At 42.3% G+C, this 22,109-nt stretch overlaps 4 protein-coding genes across 5 annotated transcripts; all 4 read right to left on the minus strand.

Moving 5' to 3' along the window:
• Positions 1-223: 223 nt before the first annotated feature.
• On the minus strand, positions 224-5,785 carry LOC135500476 (uncharacterized). Its single transcript, XM_064791972.1, has 10 exons — positions 5,677-5,785; positions 5,109-5,303; positions 4,539-4,721; positions 3,949-4,152; positions 3,392-3,598; positions 2,934-3,005; positions 2,086-2,286; positions 1,548-1,769; positions 946-1,128; positions 224-571 (listed from the first exon to the last, which is right to left on the minus strand). The coding sequence occupies exons 1-10, from the start codon at positions 5,732-5,734 to the stop codon at positions 561-563; spliced, it is 1,536 nt and encodes a 511-aa protein (XP_064648042.1). The 5' UTR covers positions 5,735-5,785; the 3' UTR covers positions 224-560.
• Positions 5,786-6,966: 1,181 nt separating this feature from the next.
• LOC135500462 (uncharacterized) lies at positions 6,967-12,301 on the minus strand. The gene is made up of 9 exons (XM_064791953.1): positions 12,154-12,301; positions 11,376-11,570; positions 10,851-11,042; positions 10,281-10,484; positions 9,631-9,828; positions 9,188-9,442; positions 8,481-8,777; positions 7,680-8,060; positions 6,967-7,378 (listed from the first exon to the last, which is right to left on the minus strand). Exons 1-9 carry the CDS (start codon positions 12,209-12,211, stop codon positions 7,143-7,145), a joined length of 2,016 nt encoding a protein of 671 aa, XP_064648023.1. The 5' UTR covers positions 12,212-12,301; the 3' UTR covers positions 6,967-7,142.
• Positions 12,302-12,552: 251 nt separating this feature from the next.
• Positions 12,553-17,175, minus strand: LOC135500464 (uncharacterized). Its single transcript, XM_064791954.1, has 9 exons — positions 17,054-17,175; positions 16,477-16,671; positions 16,133-16,321; positions 15,656-15,859; positions 15,285-15,482; positions 14,663-14,920; positions 13,898-14,281; positions 13,404-13,613; positions 12,553-13,001 (listed from the first exon to the last, which is right to left on the minus strand). Exons 1-9 carry the CDS (start codon positions 17,109-17,111, stop codon positions 12,787-12,789), a joined length of 1,911 nt encoding a protein of 636 aa, XP_064648024.1. The 5' UTR covers positions 17,112-17,175; the 3' UTR covers positions 12,553-12,786.
• A 73-nt stretch (positions 17,176-17,248) lies between these two features.
• LOC135500473 (beta,beta-carotene 15,15'-dioxygenase-like) lies at positions 17,249-22,087 on the minus strand. Of its 2 annotated transcripts, none has more exons than XM_064791969.1 (3): positions 21,872-22,087; positions 19,927-20,118; positions 17,249-19,516 (listed from the first exon to the last, which is right to left on the minus strand). In XM_064791969.1, the coding sequence occupies exons 1-3, from the start codon at positions 21,884-21,886 to the stop codon at positions 18,149-18,151; spliced, it is 1,575 nt and encodes a 524-aa protein (XP_064648039.1). In that variant the 5' UTR covers positions 21,887-22,087; the 3' UTR covers positions 17,249-18,148. The 2 variants fall into 2 exon arrangements, with proteins under 2 accessions (XP_064648039.1, XP_064648040.1); XM_064791970.1 differs by lacking the exon at positions 21,872-22,087 and adding an exon at positions 20,544-20,712.
• Between the last annotated feature and the right edge of the window lie 22 nt (positions 22,088-22,109).

Genomic DNA, 22,109 nt, shown 5'->3' on the forward strand with positions numbered 1-22,109 from the left:
TAATTGCAAATGTATTTGATATTCTCGTGTAAACTCAGTATATCCAGTTGGGCGTGCAAATATATTTGTTGGGCGATATCGAGTAATTCATCAAAAGTTTTACTTTGCTCCCGAAATGCCGTCATGAATGACAGCTCCGGTTATGAGGCTGCTGGCGTAAATCCAGAGCTTTAATGTCACAAACAATGAAAACAGGCTGATGTACAGCTACATGTAGGAACACTTATTTCATTTCACAAGACTGTGATCTTTATTCATATGACATAAGCTAGTAAACCTACTATGGACACACTGCTTTTAGACCCTTTCTCTGATATCTACAGAGTGTGCACGGCAGCCCTATTATCAAGGCGACAAAGATGTTTGTTTTTCAAGTGTTTACAGGCAGACCTATCGATACGTTTATTTCACAAATCGTGACTAAGAAATCGTCAGTACTTCAGAATTTCGCCTGAAGAATCCATAGATGGTTTGTTTAGGACAGCCACTTATTTATTGTACAGTCGAATGTCTGGTGGCATTTCCGCTCCCTCACTTGCCGAATCTGATGTAAATCACTTCTACTTATCATCTGTAATGCAAAACAAAACCTTAGTTGAGCGTGACTCCTGGTAAAAAGAGACTTGTTTTCAAGTGTTCACCACGCAAAATGAATATTCGTGAAGTTAATAAATATTTACCCGGTGTAGCAGTCGAAATTGTCCCCCTGGCAAAATTGTCCGGTCTAATTTTTTTCGAATTATGGCAATCTACCAATGAGAGGAAAACTAGCATTTGCTGCCAGGGTGGAGCAAAGTTACGCTCAGTAAGCGGTGCTGGTATCACTAAGCAACCCTTACCGATGGCGAGGCTTGGAGATTGGGATAGGATATATGATTCTATAGCGATTCTATGGCGACCATTCCATAACAGACCTAGCACGATTCGAACCAATCATGAACCTACCTTGTTTTGTGCAGATATCTTTAGTAATGTCAGGATTTCCCGCCCATCGGCCGCCAGGCAAACACCGCCTGGACACCTTACCCTGACGGCACATGAGCTGTATGGAAATATATGGGGCGACGTCCTTCTGTCGGAATCCCATCCTTAGTGACCATTTTTTTGGCAACGGACAAAATTTTGTAACTGCAAAACACACAATGTGTGAGCCTGGTTTAAGGAATTGATACCTCACTGTCGGTATTGGTCGTCTCACCAAAACCTCGAGGTTTGAGGTTGACCAAAATCGAGGCGGACTCAATATTCTAAAACATACCAAATAATTATATACAATCAATAATGTGCGTAGCTATTCATTTTCTTCCTCTTCAGCGTATGCCGGGCACTTGGTGGGATTCTTCTACAGGGAGTATTCCTCCTCTGAGGCGAGATGCAACACGATTGAACTCTATTGCCTCAAAAAGCGTCTTCAGAAATGCAAGCCATTTCATGCTGATTGAACTGTATGTAGCAAACGTTTTTCAACCTTCACGACACCTAAACATCTACATTGTATGAAGCTTTTTATTCTCTGGAGTTTGCTGATAAGATTCAGAGCTACTTACAAGCCTCCTTCTGTGCATTTGTGCACAGATATCTCGGATTGACATTAAACCTTCCTTCTTTCGTGCAGGTCAGCTTTCCTCCTGCCTTGACAATGGACGGGTGCAATTTCAAATCCTTGCGTTTGCAACCGCTGATTTTTCTATGCTGACCGGGAAACATATACTTTCGTCGCAATTGCACACCCTTGGTGTAGGTGACCCATTCCATCGGAAATACACACACTGAAATAGATTTTGAAAGAAGGGACCGAGTACAAAAAAGTTAATCATTGTATAGTTTTGCAAAAGATCTGTATCTGGGACAAACTTGCGATTGACATTTAGAATTGCTAATAACAGGCCTATTCATGCAAATAAAACTGTACTGTTCTAAAATAGGTTCCGATCATGGTCGGGCACATACCATCACTTAGACCTCACTTATAAAGTTGCGTCCTTCCCTCATGCTCCAATCGTCAACGAGGCAGCTAACAGCTTGGTAATGATGCCGCAAATAAGCTATTGTTCCTTCAACAAAATAATTGGTAGGTTAAATTACCTGGACAGAGGTAATCCGGCTTTACACTCCAGTGCCCATCTCGAGTGCAAAAGATGGTACCCCCAACACGCTCCACTTCTGCATCTCGTTTACCTCCAGGACACGTCTTGGTGTTTAATACCACCTTGCTATTTGCCTTCATTTTCCTTGGAAACGTTCGAAACATCTCTCGCCAAGCTTCGGGGGTCCTGCAGTGCTTTCCTGAAATAAGAATTATTCAACGGGGAATTTTATTCCCACATAGAACTTAATCGTATAATGATACATGCACTTAGATGTAAATCCAATATGCATATGACCAATGCATCTTTCCTGTTGGAAAAAAGGACTCGGCACTTTGCTGACGAAATCAGATAAAATATCAGATAAATAGTAAACTCACACGCCGTAGCTAAAGCTTCGACTATTATAGACCATCGTACAATGCACATGTGCATCTCAAGCATCTGCGTCCATCAGAGGAACTCCTGGATTTCCAAGGGAATTACTACAGTTAAAACAAGATTTTTTCCGCTTTAACTTCGATAGTTTATCAACAAGGGGGCGTGTGCATACGCTATTTAGAAACAAAGCTTTTTAAACTTTTTGAAAAATCGTTAATGGTTTTTCTGCCAACACAAATATCTCGGCCGTTTTCAAATCTCAACAACCATTTTGGGTTTTCATTTTACATGTATAAGAAAAGTCCACGGGGTGCATATTATTGTGTTGACCAAAAAATCTTTAAAGATTTTTTAGAAGCTCAAAAACCTTTATTTCTGATGGTGTACCCTCCCCTCCCTGTCCTCCTTCGCCTAAATGAGACATCGCTGATCCGACATTACTTCAAGAAATAACCCAAAACTCACTCCGCTTGTTCAAGTCGGTATGCGTCGTCGCAATTTTCTCAACTGGCTTCTCATGTCGTTCGGTTCTTTGGTCTGTAAATAGAAATTGACGAAAGCCTAAGATCAGTTTCAATACTTTTTATATCGGCCAACTCAGAAAGACAGGCATGCAGTGGTCAACAGTCTATATTTCCATCCTGATGTATTTATACTGTTTATTTGAATGGTACCGTGGCTGGGAAAGGACATTACATGATTTCTTCAACGTGAAAAAAAGATTTCCTGAAATATCTCGATCGACTGACTTATACAGTATATTGAGCGATCGAGACTATTATCTCGGGTGATCGACTACTCTAGTGATCGAGAGCAAATTTATAAACTTTAGCAACACCCTTTCATTGAAAATTCACAAATTAAACTTAATACATGTACATGTATCTAGTATTTCGTTTGACGTATTTCGTATTTCGGACTACCTGTTTTCAAGAGAAATGGCTTTGCAGGACTCCATTTTCCTTCTTCTCTGCATGTCACAACGTCGTTGGTAGCATCTAATGATGAAGACCTTACCACGTCTTTCGGCCATCTGCTAAATATTATAGTTGCCCCAGGAAGATACAATGGCCTTAGTGACATGGAATAGAACGCCTTCATCCAGGAGCTGGGAACAGCACAATTTCTGCCTGAGTAAAAACAAAACGAATACAATGTATACCATGTTCGTGACATGTGTTATTCAAGCCATTATCGAAATGCCGCCAATACTTTCGAAGTGTGCGGTGTGGCTCGTTATTAAGTATCAGTCCGGGTTTTTTTGGAATACGAAATGTTGGTCTAATTTGTTTCCGACTTCCCACCCCTGGTGGATATATTGTCACCGGAGGTGAAAACTGAAATGCTTCCACAGGATGTGAGAATAGTTTCCACCGGTGAAAATTCGAGAAAAAAACCTAACCCTGATAAAAAACGATTGATGCTCACTTGCCACCAAAGCAATTAACGGGGATTGGCATTCTATCGAGTTTCATCATACCTTTACTTTTGCAAATGGGTCCATCCTCGATATCGAATTTTCCATTCGCAAGACAAGTGATTATTCCGCCTTTAGCCTTCAGGGATGGGATCGTCTGCTTGGTCATTGGACACGTGACCAACATTTTCCGGCCAACCCAGATTTCATCGTTAAGTATTTCCTCCACTGTTTGCTTCCACTCCTTTGGTACTTTGCATGTATTCCCTGAAAAAGAAAGTTCAAATGATATCATACTCGCCTCTCCCCCTTGTGGAATCGGCGCCAAATTGTGGCCAGGTTTAGCCAATATTTGCAAGCATATGCTTAGGGAATATTCAACCACCTGGCTTCTTCTTCTTCTTCTTCTCCGCCTCCTCCTTCTTTTACTTCAACATTCGCCCTGGCGATCATTGCCCATTGTATGCCGGGCATGGAGGAGGAGTCAGTCACAGGCTATTCGTGTTTCTTCCCGATCGCCGCTGCCTCCAGCAAATGCGCAATGAACAAGGAATCTCACTTACACAGTCTTGTCTCATGCAACGGACATGGCACTGAGACAAAGTGCGTAATCGTCGACTCAAATAAGCATATGTCTCAACCATGAAACTTACTGACGCAATTTACATCACCACCATCATTCCAACCAGTCGTTCCACATTTCCGAGACACCCTTCCCTTCAGACGTAAGCGTTTAGGGCACGTGATATTGATCGCCTCTCCTATTTGATAATCGCCATTCAAATGCAAATGAGGCAAGTTTCTGCGCCACTGGAGAGGAGTTTTGCATTGTCGACCTAGAAATAGCAGATAACAGTTCCAAAATGTACATTATACTTTAATGTGTCCTATTTGCTGTTAAAAGCCGAGTAATGCGTTATAGTTTTTAAAATTGGGACTTGATATAATGTGTTGAAACAATTGCCAAAAGCCGATAACCAAACTCGCCGGGGTATTTTGGAATGCCCGAAAACAAATGTGACTCTCATATTCGGCAAAAAGCTCTTGAATATTAAATGTCATAAATAATCATATACAGTGCTACTAGAAATAGCTATTGTGTTTAGTTATCTCCTACATGATCAACTATGCACTAATTCTCCGTTTGACAGTGATACATAAATTCGAAAAACTTCCCTGCATACTTTTGTTCACGTAAAAATGTGTTTGATAGAAAATCTTACTTTTCTGCTTCACACACGGCTCTGACTTCTGCCACCCCGAAGCACCGCAACTGATGGTCTGGGTCTTCTTACGGGTTGACGCCAAGACGTAGCCATGCTGACATTCGAACTCGCTCGTACGATGTTTAACGGAGAAGTCACTCAAGTCTGCATTTGCAGGCCTTGGCAATTTACTAAAGCCACACTTTTTAGAACCTGTGGATGAAAATGTACGACACGCGAGATTTACCAGTGTGCGCAAAGATTTGATCACTACCATCTTTGCGAGGAATAATTCCAGTAGAGATGTCATGAATATAGGAAGCCGTTAAAGAACTGCTGTGAGTATCTTTTTTTTGTGCAACGGACAGGACGACAACTATACGCCTCTCCTCCAACCCCTACAACTGACAGAGATACGTATTAGGTAACTGTCGGCCTCGTTTTATAACTTAACAGAATTATATTCATTCAATTTGCAAATATCTAAGAACACCGTTCGCAAAAAATGCAGCGTAAAAAATGGTCAAGGGTAAACCCTATCCATTCCATTATGGCCATGTAGCGCCCAGTATATTCTACCACCTACCTTCAGTTGTTGTCAAAGTGGATATCAGGACAAAGATCAGGCAAATTAGGGGCACCATCTTTTCTCCTGTTGCTGGTGCTAAGGTCCCTTCCCAACTGTGCAATGAGTGCAAAACTGTAATTCCACTCTTAAATTGTCATTGCTCAAAGCAATATGCATTGTACGGACGAGGTTTAATGTCGAGTTTGGTTGGTCCTGAGGACTATTTTGCCCAAGCACTCCTGAACTCGTACTGTCGAACCTGATCACCACGGCGTAGCGATGTATCAAATAGATCATGTGCACCGAAATTGTCTTTAAATTGCCATTGTATTTACTGGCAATCTCCAATTGCACCTTTCCCGGGGCAACGGTGTCTTTGCGAGAAGAAATTGTGAAATTGGTCGGAGTTCTAACAGCGAAACTAATCCATCTCTTGACAGCTTCGAGCGACGACCTTCAGACCATTGAGGATTGCCACAATCTAATGAAAACCAAGCCTTAATTTACTCGATCAATTTACACGTATTTTTCCCAAAATATAAATGTTCAGGTGCGGAAGATTTTTAATGGCATCATGTACCTTTTCCAAACAATTTTAAAGTATAAATTTACAATACTTTGACAGGGTTTGGAGACAAATACCATCAGGTCATATTATGAAAAAATTAGCATTTCGACGATAGTGCGATGGTGCGTCGTCTATCATGTTCTCGTTGGCGTATTCTAGAGACATTGTCGTCATCGTCGGGATCACCTATTTGACTTCAATATCACTGCCATCTGTATCACTTTGCCATGTAATTCAGGATATATAAAGTTGGAAACCATAGATGAAGACTTAGGACTGGAGACAGCGGCGCTTACATCCCAGTATCAACTCGAAGTGAACCCGCCCGAGCTCTCAAAAATTACAAAGAAATACTTTCATTTTGTCTTTCGCGCTCAAACACCCATGTCGAGTGTCCTCCGAATCAATCGGAAATAGCTTCGCCCTCTGCTGCACGTGGTCCTCGTCGAATCGATGCAGTCGGTAAATGAGGTCTCTACACCGCCCACATGGCTTTCGTTCAAGCACATTCGAACATTTTACCATATGTGTGCTCCCAGCTTATCCACCAACGTATTTAGAGGATGCTGGAGCGCGGAGGTCAGCAGTAACATTCAGATTTTTGTTTTCTAAATGATATGTTTGTTATTTGTCGAATCGAATCTTCATTGCTCTACGTGATTAAACGAAAAGAGCTGAACATTTTGTACGTTCTCCGGACATCTCAGAATGGTATAAAAATCTACAGACAAGAATTGTTTCAGGTGAAAGTTTACTTTATTGTCACATCAAAACATAACAAATTTTAAGTGCACAACTTTCATAAAAGCACATTGAGATTTCCCGTGTGCAATTGCTAACTGTTTTACATGCTTTGTTTAGGTTCTGTTCGCCGCATAATAAGTTATATAATAGCCGAATTTATTTTGGAATTGATTCAATAATTGTGACCGGGTGCCGCATCCCCTCCTTCGCAGAACACCTTCCGTGGGACATTCCACAGGCCGTTCGGCATGCATTTTACTTTACTGTTGACTCTGAGGACGGCACGAGTCTTGTGACTGCCTGGCGCACACCTTATATCCATAGTAACTCCAATGGCGGCACTGTTGAGTTTCGCCAAGACATGGTATGCTCGCTTCCAGAGATCAGGGATCACACATCTTTTCACACCTACAAGATGATCAGAATGGTACACAACAGCTTATTGAGAATTCGACCAGTGAAGGCGAGTGTGAACCTACCTACTGCCAGAAGAGTAATGGGAAGGGGACATGCATGGAAAAAGAGACATCTACAGTTTTTCTTGGCGTATTCTCATACAGATACTCCGGAAAATTATCATGAATGTAGTACCCATGGTGGAGAAATGTATCAAGTTTATCTTCACAACACAATTGAAACCGGGCCCTCCTGTTCCAGTGTTAGAGTATTTATGCTTTTTTATTACAAAACGCGTTTCGTTGATATTTACCTCCTCTAGTGTGGCTATGTCCCTGTCCACCGCCATGTCCACCATCATTTCTTCCGTAGCCGCCTCCTTTTCCATTTTGTCCGTAGCCGCCTTTTTTGCCATATTGTTCGTAGCCAGTTGCACCTCCATCCGGCCGAACACACATCGGGCCCTTTGGAACATTCCATTTTCCATTGAAACAATCAAAGCTCTTCTTGACATTCAATGCTTGCTGGGTGAACGTCAATCCCGTTGGACAGGTTTTAACTCCGAAACCTTTACCGTTTTGGAAGATTGGATACTCCCGGAGTTCTGGGAACAGACTTATCCAGGCTGGTGGGGTCCTGCACGCGCCATTGGGAGCTGTTTTGCCTTGGCTGGAGCCAGCGCTACCGGTGTTACCTATAAAGTTACCACAGACATTTCCTTCATCAATAAGTAAGCTAGTAAGGTGTGTTATTTCAATACCAATATAGAATTTGTTCCAACCTCGATTACAGTTAACAGTCTGCGCCAATTCAATGTCCAGTGATGCAAATAACACGCATTGGAGCCGTTTTGTTTCAATAGAGACAATTGCTTGGTCCTTGAGGCATGTTAGGGATGGCGATACTATTGCAGGTTGTTACAAGTCAGGTACCTAAATACGGAACGCCGACTACGCCGTTTCCCAGCATTTCAGCCATAAAATGTTCCTGAATGTAATAGAACGCGTTCCTTCCACTAAATGTATTATCTGCGTGAACAAGGGCACCAGAACCATTTTAATTGTATCATATTACCAAAAACAAGCTTGATATACTGTTTTCAATTGATACATACCGCCATTGTCAGAATTATGTCTCCTGCCGTATCGGCCATTCCCCTGGTTGTAACTACCAGTCGCCTGGTCCGTGCCTGCTTGAACGCAGAACAACTCTGTAGTTGGTACATTCCAAATCCCGCCAGGTAGGCATTTAATGATTCCCTTTGCCTTCTTGATCCCAGGTGTCATCTGATAACCATTATCTTTGTCACAGCCGACCGCATTTTGCATTCCGACTTCAACTTTGTCGCCAGCTTTCGCCATGGCCGGGTATGATTGTTTCCAAAGGGGCGGATTTATGCAGAAATTATCGTCTAGAATATAATACTGGTACTGTTAGTCAGACTGCAATATTTTGAAATGTTCTTGAAGAGAAATATTTTCCTACTCCAACTAATACAGCACAACGTAGCGCCCCTATCCTCAGCACGCTGTAACAGCATGATACGTGCTTTCCACATTGTAAAGGTCCCATCTTATAGGCTATCGGCATCCCAGTAGGTGACGCTGATTTCCACCACGTTATCCGTCAAGAAAATCAAACCTCAGACAAACTTTACATCACAATGAAATACCCTAGTGACAGTGGATGCCACCTAGTGGCGGCCGTAGTTTTATTTTACCGTACATGTACATCATTAGAATAAAGAATTTGCCGTGCCAAAATGCAAGGAAGGATCCAGTAGCACGTCGACAGATTTCTTTTACAGGCAAGTTTTTTTACCTCTCTGCGCGGTTCCCTCTTGACTTCCGCCGCCATATTGCTGTTGGGCACGGGGCATCGGAATTGGCTTACACGGAGGACGCGTGACGTCAATACCAAATGTTCCTTGTGCATTGCACACGAGTTTCCCATTGGTCGATTGTAGTTCGTGGATTAATCTTGTACCCGGCGGGCACGTTCGGAGTTTTACTTCCTCGCCGAAGGTGACATGTTCTTTTCCCATACGCCATGATTTAGGGATTCTGCAATCCTTTACTAAAACAAATTGGGGGAAAAAATTATACAGTGGAAAGTGCAAAAAAGATACGTGCAGAAAGTCTGTTAGACTATCGTCAAATAGACATGTGGAATGTGAGAGCGGTTATGATCGTCAGTTACATGTATCCTATGGTGGCTATACAAGGTCTGTCCATTTGTGATAAGTAACAATGCTGTGGCCCAACCTTTGCAGGGAGTCTCGACGTCCCATGATCCACCTGTCCTACACGTCGTCACCCCATTGGTTGTGAGCATTTCCGATGATGCGTTAACCCCACTTGGACAATTGTTCAGAATTAGTGCCGTGCCAGGAAGGTACTCATCCCTCCAGGGAAGCCTCGGAAACAGCTTCTTCCAGACTTTCGGAACATCGCATTTCTTGCCTATTGAAAAAACAACACTTGGTATGATAATAATGTCACTTTAGGTATTTGAAAATACTGAAAATAATACCACTATTTAACGTATTATCTTACTTATAATTACATGTACAAACTGTACTACCGAAAAAGAATATCAATGTACAACACGTGCATGATATGAACAAGCATAGACATTTCAGTGAAGTACTGGCTCCATTTGCCAGTGTTTTGCATTAAACAAATGACTGAATGTGTTCATAGGATTATTTCCAAGCGATCTTGCTATTGGATGACACCATCGTGACGGATTATTTGATTTGAAGAGATCTCATCATGTTACTGCCATTCTTTCAAACTTTCATTTTGCATTCAGATCTTACCTGCAATAGTTTCACCACTTACACTTCAAATGATCGAAAAAGCAAAATTATTACAGTTCCTCAATATTGAAGCCTGTTAATAAAATTTCTTACCACCACTTTTGCATAGCTCTTCTTCTTTAACACTCCAGCTACCATCAGGTAAACATTTGATGATTCCACCCTTGGCCGTCAGTGGCGCCACCATCTGTTCAACCTTTGGACACGTGATCAAAATCCTACGGCCACTCCAGTATTCATTGTTTAGGTTATTTAGGACAGTGTTTTTCCATGTTGTTGGAACCTTGCACGTATTGCCTGAAGTAAAAGTGAAATGCTAACAATGGCCCCACCCAATAACAATTTTAAAATTGGACTGACATTGAATGTAATGATATTATTGAACACCCCAGCACACCGATATCAACTCTAATGAGAAGAGGACGGTCCACCCTGTAGAAACACGGTGCACTACGTTTGGAGAGTACACATCCAGATCAGACAGAGGGGCATGGCACACCCAGCAAAGATTTGGACAACTATATAGCAACAAGGCTCACTATGAAGGGGGAGGGCACATCAACAGAGTAACAAATAGGAACCAGTCTGTGCACCTGCTACAACATTTTTTTTCTTGACTTCATTGTCATACTCATACGTTGTATAGCTTGAAAACCAACTTACGAATGCATTTCAACGGATTCACCCCAACATTCCAACCCTTCTTTTCACATTTCACCTCACGCACTCCATCAGGCAGATGGAAGTGCTTTCGACAGGTGACTTGAACGACCGCTCCTATCGGATACTTCCCCTTTTTGAATGATGTTGAAAACAGCTTCAGCCATTGTGAGGGAGCTTCGCAATGTGTGTAGACTGTAATTGAAACGTGGCTGACTTTCATACTACATATCTTGATAAGGCATGAGCCATGCATGGATCAAACGCATCATATTTACAGAACTTTGCTTTTAAAATGAGTGTTGCCAATTCATGTGAGCATCACATAGCAGGCTATCTAATTTGAAGTAATGAGTTTTTGACGCAGGTCAGGATAATATTGAAATTAGAAAAGGCACATTTGACCAGCTTCCTAAACGTAAAACAGCAAATACTGTGAATAGAACACATTCTCTTGAAAGCTGATTGACTAACATATAATTATTTGCATGCCATTGGTTTGGTGAAAAAAAATTTCAGTTAACTTACTTCTTTCATTAGGCTTGACGCACGGTATAGGCTTCGCCCATCCACCTCTACCACATTTGACATGCTGTTTCTTCTTGCCTGTCGTCTGCACGATATAGATTCCCTTGCAACTGAATTCAGCCTGTAGGTGCTTCGTTGAGAACGAGTCCATATGGGCATGCTTGGGTCGTGGGATGTTCATAAAGCCACATGCGGCTATGGGAATGAATGAGACATTATTGCCAATATTTACTTCACGGTGATCTTCTCCTGGCAGGGTCTTTTGGCCCAACTGGATCAGCAACGTCGACCTACCACAGAGAACAGGGTGCACACCAATATCGCCGGAATGGTTCAAAGACGTCGCTGGAGTTGGCTGGGACATGTGCCGAATGCCACCATGCACACTCCCGAAGAGAGCACTCTATTGGACAGCCGATGGGGAAAAGAACTCAACGCCATCCAAAAGAGAGGCCGATCAGTAGACAAGGATATGAGGGAGCGTGGCACATTCTGATCTTGGGCAACATCCACAGACAGCGGCTGCCGACCGAACTGGGTGGAGACTGGAGCATTCTGTGCCCTCTACGCACGAATAGGACTAAGTCGGTAAGTGTGAGATCGTCTCCTGCATGAAGGTGAACTTCCTACACAAAATCAACTTTGGGTGCTTGGGAATGTTCACCGAAGTAACAAACAATCTCAGTCCCTTGTAACACGGACCTAAGATGGTATTCTACTATTTAAGAGAATTACTTAACCTATGAAGTGTGGCGGGAAAGACTACTGCTTGGCTTACCTTCGGAATACGCTACAAATGTTACAGAAAAAACGACCAACAGCAACGAAATCTTCATCGTGTAAAGTTGACTTCGACGCGAAACTAGAAAACCTGAACCAATGACTGAGATATATTACTGGCTTCTACGTCAACATGGTTAAAGACAAACTTGTCATCTCCAAAATTGATTTCGATATCTATAAATGTACGTGTGTAGTCCGTATGCACGTGATCAAAGAGGCAATGTCATGGGACCGAGGTTTATTGGAACTTGATGCTAGGTTTTTACTATGACCTGCCCTAGCTCTGTGTCAATACACTTAAAGATAATTTGATATTTTAGTTCCGGTTACTAATTGATAGGATTTCTTGACTCGGCGAAGTAGGATAGCAAATAAGTGAAAATATACCGCAGAGTAAATTTCACAGCTGTTTATTTTCGCAAAACTCTCCTAAACAATTGGAATACCATCAATATGCCAAGTTACATGGAATGTGTCGCAAACTAAAGATTTTGTAGAGATATACCATGATTACTTCCACTGGCATAATCTCTTTGTGTTAAGCATCAAGGAGAAATCTCACGTCAAGTAATCTTAACGAAATATAAATCAAGTGCTGGTTATGTAAGACATTTATTTTCATCTGGTACTAAAGAGAAATTTTGTGACAGAATGGCTGGTTTGTGGGTATGTTCCATCGACCATGCCCTAAGCATTTGACTCGACCATTTGCCCGCTGCAATTCCGGCGTCCTCACAGTACCCTGGGGGCAGTTTACATTGAAGCCACCCTCCTCTGGAAAGCTCGGGCGATTCCTTAAAGGAACAAGTTGTCTGCGCCAGGACACCGGTGTTGAGCAGTCACCTGAAAAGGAAAGCACGTACACATATTAAAATCCCATCAAAATCCTTACCAGGCAAGACACTTAGTGCCGAACAGGTAGCGGCCCGGGGCAGTCCAGTCTTCATCCTAATCATAGACTTTCTATAATGTGGGGGGGGGGGGGGCGAGGCAGGTCCACTGAGTATGCAAACAGGCAAGGAGAACCTTCTCAAAGAAAGGATGAATCTATTTTTGGCATGTATTGTTCAACAACTTCACGATACGACACATGCATATCTATGTACGGTAAACCACCAAATGTTCTAGTCTGTGTGAAAATATCTCTTGCGAATCGAGATTTTACGCGAATTCCGCGAAGATTTGGCGGTTGACATGTATACCTCGAGAGTTAGCATTACTTTGTGGACCCTTGGTTTAACCCACCTGTTTTCTCGCAGAACAATATCGGTGGGATATTCCAGTGGCCGCTTGGCATGCATTCGACTACACTGCTGACCATCAGGACGGCCCGAGACTTGTGCCAGCCTGGTTCACAGTTTACGTTCAATTTCATCCCAACAGGGGCAAGCTTGTGATTGGCCAAGGCAGGGTACGTCTGTTGCCAGAGATTGGGTATCGGGCAGCTCCGGGAACCTAAGAGTAAAATACTGTTTTTGTTAGAGCGTTTGGCGTATATAAGCATTAATTTGAAACAGACATTTCTTTTGCAAGGTACAGGTTCACCCACCACGCCAGCCCTGGCTAACTCGACCACCTCAGTACCAAGACGGTCATCACTGGCTATTTGCCTATTGCCTCAATAATGTACTTGGTAAGCAAAGTTTGTGTGTTGTACAAAATGTAATGTGTTGAAGAATGTGTTGTATAGTGTTTAACCCTAAAATGTCGTCACTTTAATTGTACTGCAATTTAGTTACCTCCTGCCTTTGATCCATAGTTCTGCCCGCCGCCTTGCTGACTGTAGCTTCGCCCGCCGCCATTCTCGCCGTGGCTAGCCCCACCTTCGCTGGGCCGAACACAAAACTGTCTCTTGGGGAGATTCCATCTGCCATTGGCGCATCTTGCCATTTTGTTAACCCTCAATGCTGCTTGAACAAATGTCAAACCCGGTGGGCAGCTTTCAATTTGTATACCTTTTCCACTTTTGAAAATTGGGTATTTCTGGAGGGCGGGGAACTGGGCAATCCACGCTGCCGGGGTTCTGCACGCTCCGTTAGGGGCGCTTTTGACGTTCCCATTGTTGCTATACGTTTTTTGACTGTAACCATGGTTGCCAGTGCTTCCATGGTCACCACTGTTTCCTGGAACAAGACACCATAATTTGTATCTGAAATATACGATACGTATCAAAATGACATCATGCATCTTCTGCCCAAACAAGTACTAACTGCGTTTCCATAATCATGTTACGAGATGGAACTGTTTTCTTATTTCGAACGGTAATTTTTAAAGCAGGACCTTTTACTTTGATTATTTAATTTTGATAAAAGATACACAACGTCGTAACGTGTATCATTCCGCCTATTCCGCGCAGCGGATTAATATGGAGTGCGCATTTCTGGGCCCTATCACAAGACGCCTGCCCATGATGTACATTTAATGGGGCAACTTTCACAAGATTGATTGGTTGGTTTGTTTTTATTCCACCTTAAAGATGAGTACAATCAAAATACAAGTCATACCTTGCCCCTTCTTGCCCTGGTGACCTTGGTTGGCCTGTTGCTTCTGGACTAAGCTGGGTAACCTTTTACACAACGGACCTGTGACGTCAATCCCGAATGTTCCTTGCGCATTGCAGACAAGCTTCCCCTTGGTCGATATGTAGAGTATTTGGCGGATTAATCTCGATCCTGGAGGGCACTTTGGTAGTTTGACCTTCTCGCCAAAGGTCACATGGTCTACATTGATATGCCATGTCTTTGGAACTTTGCAGTTCTTGACTTAAATTGTCAAAATCAAAAATGAATACATTTTAATATAATTATTGAATATTCCCCGATCAGCGCTCTTAATTGCTCGAGACTTCTAACGATCGCGAATCTGGATCAATTGATATTTCTCAATCACCTTTCTGATATTTTCCAGGAATAGCCTTATAGAAAAGGTGCTTATGAAACATTACTTAATCAAAATACTTTGAGTTCTTAAGTATGGAATATGCTGCACAATGAGTTTTTCAATTCTGGGATATGCTTTAGTGTGAAAAAGCGGCCATAGACAACTCTCTTTCAAGGCCGCCTAGAGAGTTTCATAAATTGCCATTGGCTCCTTCGCGGGTTGTGGGTTGCTACCAAAGCCGTTTACCTTCGCAGGGGGTCTTGACATCCCATGATCCATCAGTACCACATGTCGCCACACCACTGGTTGCATTCAAATCACGTGACATTGCCATCCCAGTTGGACACGCATTCAGAATAAGTGCCGACCCGGGAAGGTATTGCTTCTTCAACAGCATTTTCGGGAAGAGCTTTTTCCAGAGTTTAGGAACTTCGCAGTTTTCCCCTATAAATAATACGGAGAAAAACATTCATTGCATTGCTTTTTGTGGGAGAACAGTCCGAAAAATGTCGTCGTCGTCGTCGTTGTTGTTGTTGTCATCAACGTCGTCGTTGTTGATATTGTTGCTTTTTAAAAAACAGGACAAAAGCAATACAAGTACTAGTACTTGTCCTTACCGTCACTTTTACACAGCTTTTCCTCCTCGACACTCCAAGTGCCATCAGGTAAGCATTTGATGATTCCTCCTTTGGCCGTCAGCGGAGCCGCCATCTGTTCCGGTTTCGGGCACGTGATCAAAATCCGGTGGCCACTCCAGTATTCATCGTTCAGGTTATTTAGAACAGTGTCCTTCCATTCTGAGGGCACCTTACATGTACTTTCTGAGATAAAAATGGGAACAAAACGACGTCATCCTCACGGTAAAATCTTGTTGGGGTTCATCCAAGCCTCTATACTCGAACTTCTTCTTACTCGCCCCGAGTACATAGGAGTCCTTCAATGGCATGATACAGCGTGCGGAGGGTTGCCACAGAGGCTTGTTCGTATCTTCTGATGAGCTGTCTACTCCATGTGAAAAGGTTTTTGTCATATATGTTTTAACTTGAGCCAATTTTGTGATGGTCAAAAACGTTTTCGCTTGGAGAACAACCTACTTTTGCATTTTAGTTGATCCACGCCAGCGTTCCAGCCCTTCTTTTCACATTTTACTTCTGCCAATCCGTCAAGGCGGAAGTGACCTGGGCACGTGACCCTGACAACCTTTCCTATTGGATACTTCTCCGCTTGGAATATCGCAGGGAACAATTTCATCCATTGTTTGTGGGTTTCACAATGTGTGTACACTGAAAGGAAAAGCATTGGAAAACGTCAACCTCATATATAACCCGGCCTTACATGTCTTATAATGTATACGTTAGAATTAACAACACTTTCATGGACAGCCAGCATAGATAACTCTAAACGATATGCGATGTTTTTTCTCCTTTAGCAAACTTACCCCGCTCACTCGGCTTGACGCACGGTATAGCCTCCGCCCAGTTTCCCCGTACACACTTTACAATCTGTTTCTTCTTGCCTGTAGTCTGTACGATGTTTACCCCCTGGCAGGTGAATTTGACCTCCAGGCGCTTGGTAGAGAAGGAGTTCATTCGGGCGTGCTTCGGTCGTGGGATGTTCATGAAGCCACATGATGCTGTCGCAAGAATAAAAAGATGATTGGGTACTGACTCACGAGTAAGTTTGTACCACTACAGCAAATGCACTTTTCAATTCGATGAAGTAATTTTTAATCTCTTTACGTTTTTTCCTCTTACCTCTCAGTTTGAAGAATTCAGACCTAACCCAATTCACGGCCTATTGTCTTTCGCACCTCGGCGTAAATTCCCCATTGTTTCCTTATCAAAAGGAAATCTTGATAGCATCGACCCCCAGGAACAGCTGTCATGGGGGTCGAATGGCCTAATTTGGCAGGGGCAAATACACGTATTGTTTCTTTGGTCTGTTCAAAATTAACATAAGATAACATGAGATGATACGCTGGAAATATCAGATAAGACATTTTAAATTAAGCTTACCTTCTGAATAAGCGAAAAATGCAAAGGACAATATTACGAACAGGAAAGGCATCTCCATCTTGAAATAATTCGCAAAAAATGGAACTTATCCAAACTGGTGAGATATGATCGCGCCTTAATAAATCAATCATAAATCATCACAAAAAAACGCAGACTACCTTGGACGAATGATTGATATTCTTGTTAGGCTACAACGATAGACACGTGTATTCCAGATGTATTAACCCTGGGTGCGAGATAACGGAATTTGATGCAAGGCTTTTAAAATTGCTACACCTATATCATGTTTTGTCAATTATACATCTAAGGACAATAATATTTGTCGCCAAACTCACTAGGCTTGTCAGTTTTAAATGGCCTGGAGACTCCACTGCACTCCGTTTTACCACGAATAAAAATGTATCTAAATCAGTATCAAATAAGTTAATTCAATGTTGCTGTATATTAACTTTTATAACTCTGCTTCTGCTAATGTTGCCAGATCCAATATACATGTACTGGTAGTCAATCAGGCGATAAATATGGCTGAGACGATGCTTTTTAAATTCTATGCGGAGTCCTCTATTCCTTTTATAAAAGGTAGGCGTTACGGTATCGGACTTTTGTCTGGATTACGCCATGGTATACACTTTTAGAATTTGATATTGTCACTCAGTGACTGCGTAATACTAGGCCTTTTAACTTTGATACTATACTCGATTTGGTGCCAATGATGGGTCACATGTTATCAGTGGAATAGGAAAGTGACCCGAAACTCATATCAGAGTTGAAAGTCTCTCATTTGAGAAGGATAACCGTTTGTAGATTAGACTTCTTTGGGCAGATGCGTGTAGTAAAAGGGCAGTCGTAGATTAAGGTGGTGGGTGGGGGTAACTGGAGTAATGATGGCCATGGAGTAGTTAAATTTAACTCATAAAACATCGTTCAGGTGGAGCTCTTTCGACTGTCAGCTCGGATTCGGCACACACTTTAGCTACACCATCACGGTGCTTTGGTGACTTTAGCAATTAGCTTGCGTGCGTCGATTATTGTAGTTCTTAAGTCAGGTAGCGTACCTTGGGACAGACAAAAGTTTGATCGAAGGATCACACTGGGTTAAGTGAAAAACCGACCATGAATAGTCCATGGAACGAAAGTTGGCATATATGCCCTTGATATGGTTTTCATTGTTTTTGGATCAAGATGAAGCAAATAACTCGTTTTCGTATAACCATCCAGGACGATCGAAATGAGAAGCCCATCATCCTCCACTGTGGAGCCAGGTTTTGGGATAAACCAAGCTTCCGACGGGTATTGATTCAATTCGGACCAAACTGTATCGCCACCCTTGTTACAAAGATCTTTCTTTACCAGTGTGACGTTGCCAACGCTGACTTTGTCACTTTTGATGACGTTGCCATAAACGAAGCAATATGGTTTGTAACGGAAGTTCTCGTTGATGGAAGGCAGGTCCAGGCGGTTTAAAAACTCGTAACCCTTTGTGGTATTGTGTTCTAAAACGTCCAGTCTCATCGTGTGCAGATCTAAAATGAAACGATTCAGTGTAGACGTGGACGGAATCTTCGCATCTCGCTGCGTTTTGTTGCGCAGCACAGACACCTGGAGGCTATGGAGGAAATCGATGTTGGGATACGTCACAGCGTCCATGATAAGTCGGCCATTTTCTTCAAAGGCGTTGATATGGTGCATTGTAAACCCGGTCATTTGTTTGGTAGATTTTGTGAATCCGCTTTTGATATCTGTCACGAAGATCTCTGTTGCGTCACTTCCGCGCCAATCGAGACTATGAGATGGATTGACTGTTCTGATGAGTTTTGTTATGTCAACAAAAAGCGGACCGACAAACAAAACTGTATAGTTTTTCGTGGCGGCGAATGAATGCATGTACGGTATTCTATCAAGTTTCCATCTTGAGATCAATTCCCTGTCATTGACATTCGGCAGACGACACAAACTGATGACGCAGTGTCCATAATCCTGCAGGCCTACCTCAACAGTTGTGACGTAGCTCACAAGATTTTGTGTCCCAAATTCTGGCAGTGGATGCGCAGACGAAATTAACGAAAAGAAATTATCCATAGTCCCGAAATTGGGTACTTGCGGAGTATAGCGACGTGTGACATTCAAGGTTTCAAGGTCAAATTGATAAAGGCGCCAAAAGTCATTTTCGACAACGTAATCCTTGTTATATCGATGCACATTAATATTCATGTTGTCAAGTCCATGCAACAGTGCCTCCACCTTTTGCAAAGGGTTGAAATCTGGGTCAACGCCCTGAAACATCAAATATGGTGCGATGTCATGTTTTGACATCGAATCGTTGTATAAATGAGATCTGATAAACTTAGTTGAGAAGAATACCCCGTCGTTCGTGAAGTCCAATTTCGTCAATTTTCCCAAGGCGTCGAAGATGTGCAGAACCTTCCTCTTGTTAACACCGAAGAGTCCAAACCCATTTCTTACCTGAAACGTAAAGAAAAAACTTTCTAAAGTGAATCAAACCCACTACTGTTGTATTTGGAAAGCAGTCTTCACTTCAAACAGAGTAAGAAGAAATATTTTCAATGCTCTGAGTTATTGCCAAAACATTTGTGGTCAAAGAGTCTTTAAGAAATAACGTTTGGCTGTAAAAAGACCGAGGCATCAAAGTTATGTACGAAACGTACTGGTGAGAAATGAATTTTCACGAATTGGCACCGGCAGCAATGATTCCAGTTGTAGTTAACAAAAGGTGACAATCTGTCCTCAAGATGCTTGAGGGAATTAATGCTTTCTACAAAAGGTTCTAAACCTTTGTGTGAAAACTGATGGTTACATCACGCGAACGTGGCATGAATTTTCGAGTTTTTTAACCGCTTGGAAACTGAACTTACGTAAGTTCCCCTGACCCAAGATGGCGTCTCATAACCCTCCCGGTCGAACTTCAACTTTATGTTGTCCATCTCCAAGTCATTATCAGTGAAGAAATATTCAAAGCCTCGGTCTGGTTGTGCACATGAGCAGGCGACCATTACTAAAACGAGGCTGACGGTTGACATAACTTTTGATTCTAATGATAGAGACATCTGAAGAAAAAACAGAGAAACAAAAAAACAATGATTTGGCGACGACTTCAATAAATTCAGTTGAAGGAATTCTAAACAGCGTTAGGCTTCAAATTAGAATCACGGTCGTTGCTCTGAAAATTCGTTTGAAAAAAACCTTATCACGAGGATTTGAAGGTGCGGGACTGGTTCCCGGGGAACAGCATGCTCCAACACCAGGTTACGCCGATATATACACTATAATCAAAATTACCCAAATGCGGCAGCTGAAATGAGCTAGCAGTTCAATGAATGCATGCAGCATAAACTCACTAATGCAAAACCCATGCTATAAAAGGTTACTGGACTAGCGGCTAATTACGATACCTCCAAATAATACATTTTTGTTGTTTCATCGATTTCTCGTCAGATATCGTAGCTGAGTAAATTATCGATCATACTCCTACCTCAGAAGAATTTAAAGATGCTTGACTTCGTAATGTGACTGCTCTGTCACCGTTGCAATAGGTGGTATGGGGACGGCAGTCTGTCGAGTCTCAATTTCACTGGAGAATCCACGTTTATATGGCTAAGATCTCGTGCGACATTTTGACAACAATGGATCAATCGAAGAGAAAGAACTTCTTATGAACCTACGATTGACACAATCAAATTATAACATGTTTATAAGATCGATCGATTGATGACTCATGCAAAGTTTGACCATGATCCAATGTACAGTACTATCAAATGATGGCCTAATTAGGTTTTTAATTGGTTTCAGAATTGATGTTTAATGTAATTCCTACAAAACTGCCTTGTGAAAAGGGCTCGGTAGAATTTTAGAACGAAATGCGGACGAGATTCTGAGATTTTGCGTAGAACAACAACTCGCTTACGCTGGTCTAACGTTCTAGTTCGCGGTATTTAGATCAGGTAGAATAGAACCTCCTCCCCCTCCCCCATTCCAACAAAAATCAAGAGAGGACTAATCCTTTTGCTTTGGCCAGGCTTATACATTACACAACACAGTCATGAGTTGTTAGACCTTATCTTCGATATTTACATCTCAATAAGTCAAAAGTTGAAGTGGCGGGCATTGTCACCGATGGCTGTATTCATAAATGAGCTAGCCGGGCTTTTCTTTTTTCTTTCCCTTCGTGTTCTTCTTCTTCTCTTCTTCTCTTCATGAGGAAATCCGGGGTTTGCCCCGTGCCCCCCCCCCCCAAACTTCGCCATTGGATTAATGGAAGGACACTATCAGTGAGACATTTCTGAACAAGTCAAAACCAAACCATTGAATTAAAATAATCCTCTGCTTTTTTTGTAAAGGCTTCTCCTTTTCACAATAACAAAGTCATTGGCCATTAAATTAATACATGAACCACTTACACATGTATATATGCATACATGGAAGTCCTATATAGTGCATGCTGGTTTAAACATGTCATGTGTGCAATGTGTCACTTGTAAAGAATATATAAATTTTGTTGATGTTTAGGTGAATGCTAGAAAGTGTACAGGCCCTATATATTATGCCGACAGCTAGAACCTGATGTTATAGGCCTACGTGTATATTTGGGCTGATGTGTGTTTGATGTTGGCATTTGTGTTTATGTGCAATATACATAGAGGTAAGTGCTGCTTCCTGAACCCGAGTTGTCAAGTCGAGTCCATCGGCCTAATCCAAACCGGATGAGACGTAAAACCGAGGTTCCTAGTATATGGTGTCTAACCGTTTAGTAGAGGCTTGCACGTAAAAACCTTCATCCCGCCTTGGAGGAGGAATACTCACAGGGAAATAACTCATCCGAGTGCAGAGCGAACGCTGATAAAGAAGAAGGGTGGAAGCTCGGCCTTGTCGACCCCAGGAATGGATCCCGCAGCGGATCAGTCAGTTTAGGAGATATCATATGTTGTAGGCGTTGATATTGAAATGAACCAGACTGTAGAGCTAAATTTCCGGTTCAAGGCATCGAGAGTTAAATCTTTCATTGCATTTTCAGCTTTATGATGGGACCGGAGTACAAATC

Source organism: Lineus longissimus, chromosome 16 (genome assembly GCF_910592395.1).
Source record: "Lineus longissimus chromosome 16, tnLinLong1.2, whole genome shotgun sequence".
NCBI classification, from domain to species: Eukaryota; Metazoa; Nemertea; class Pilidiophora; order Heteronemertea; family Lineidae; genus Lineus; species Lineus longissimus.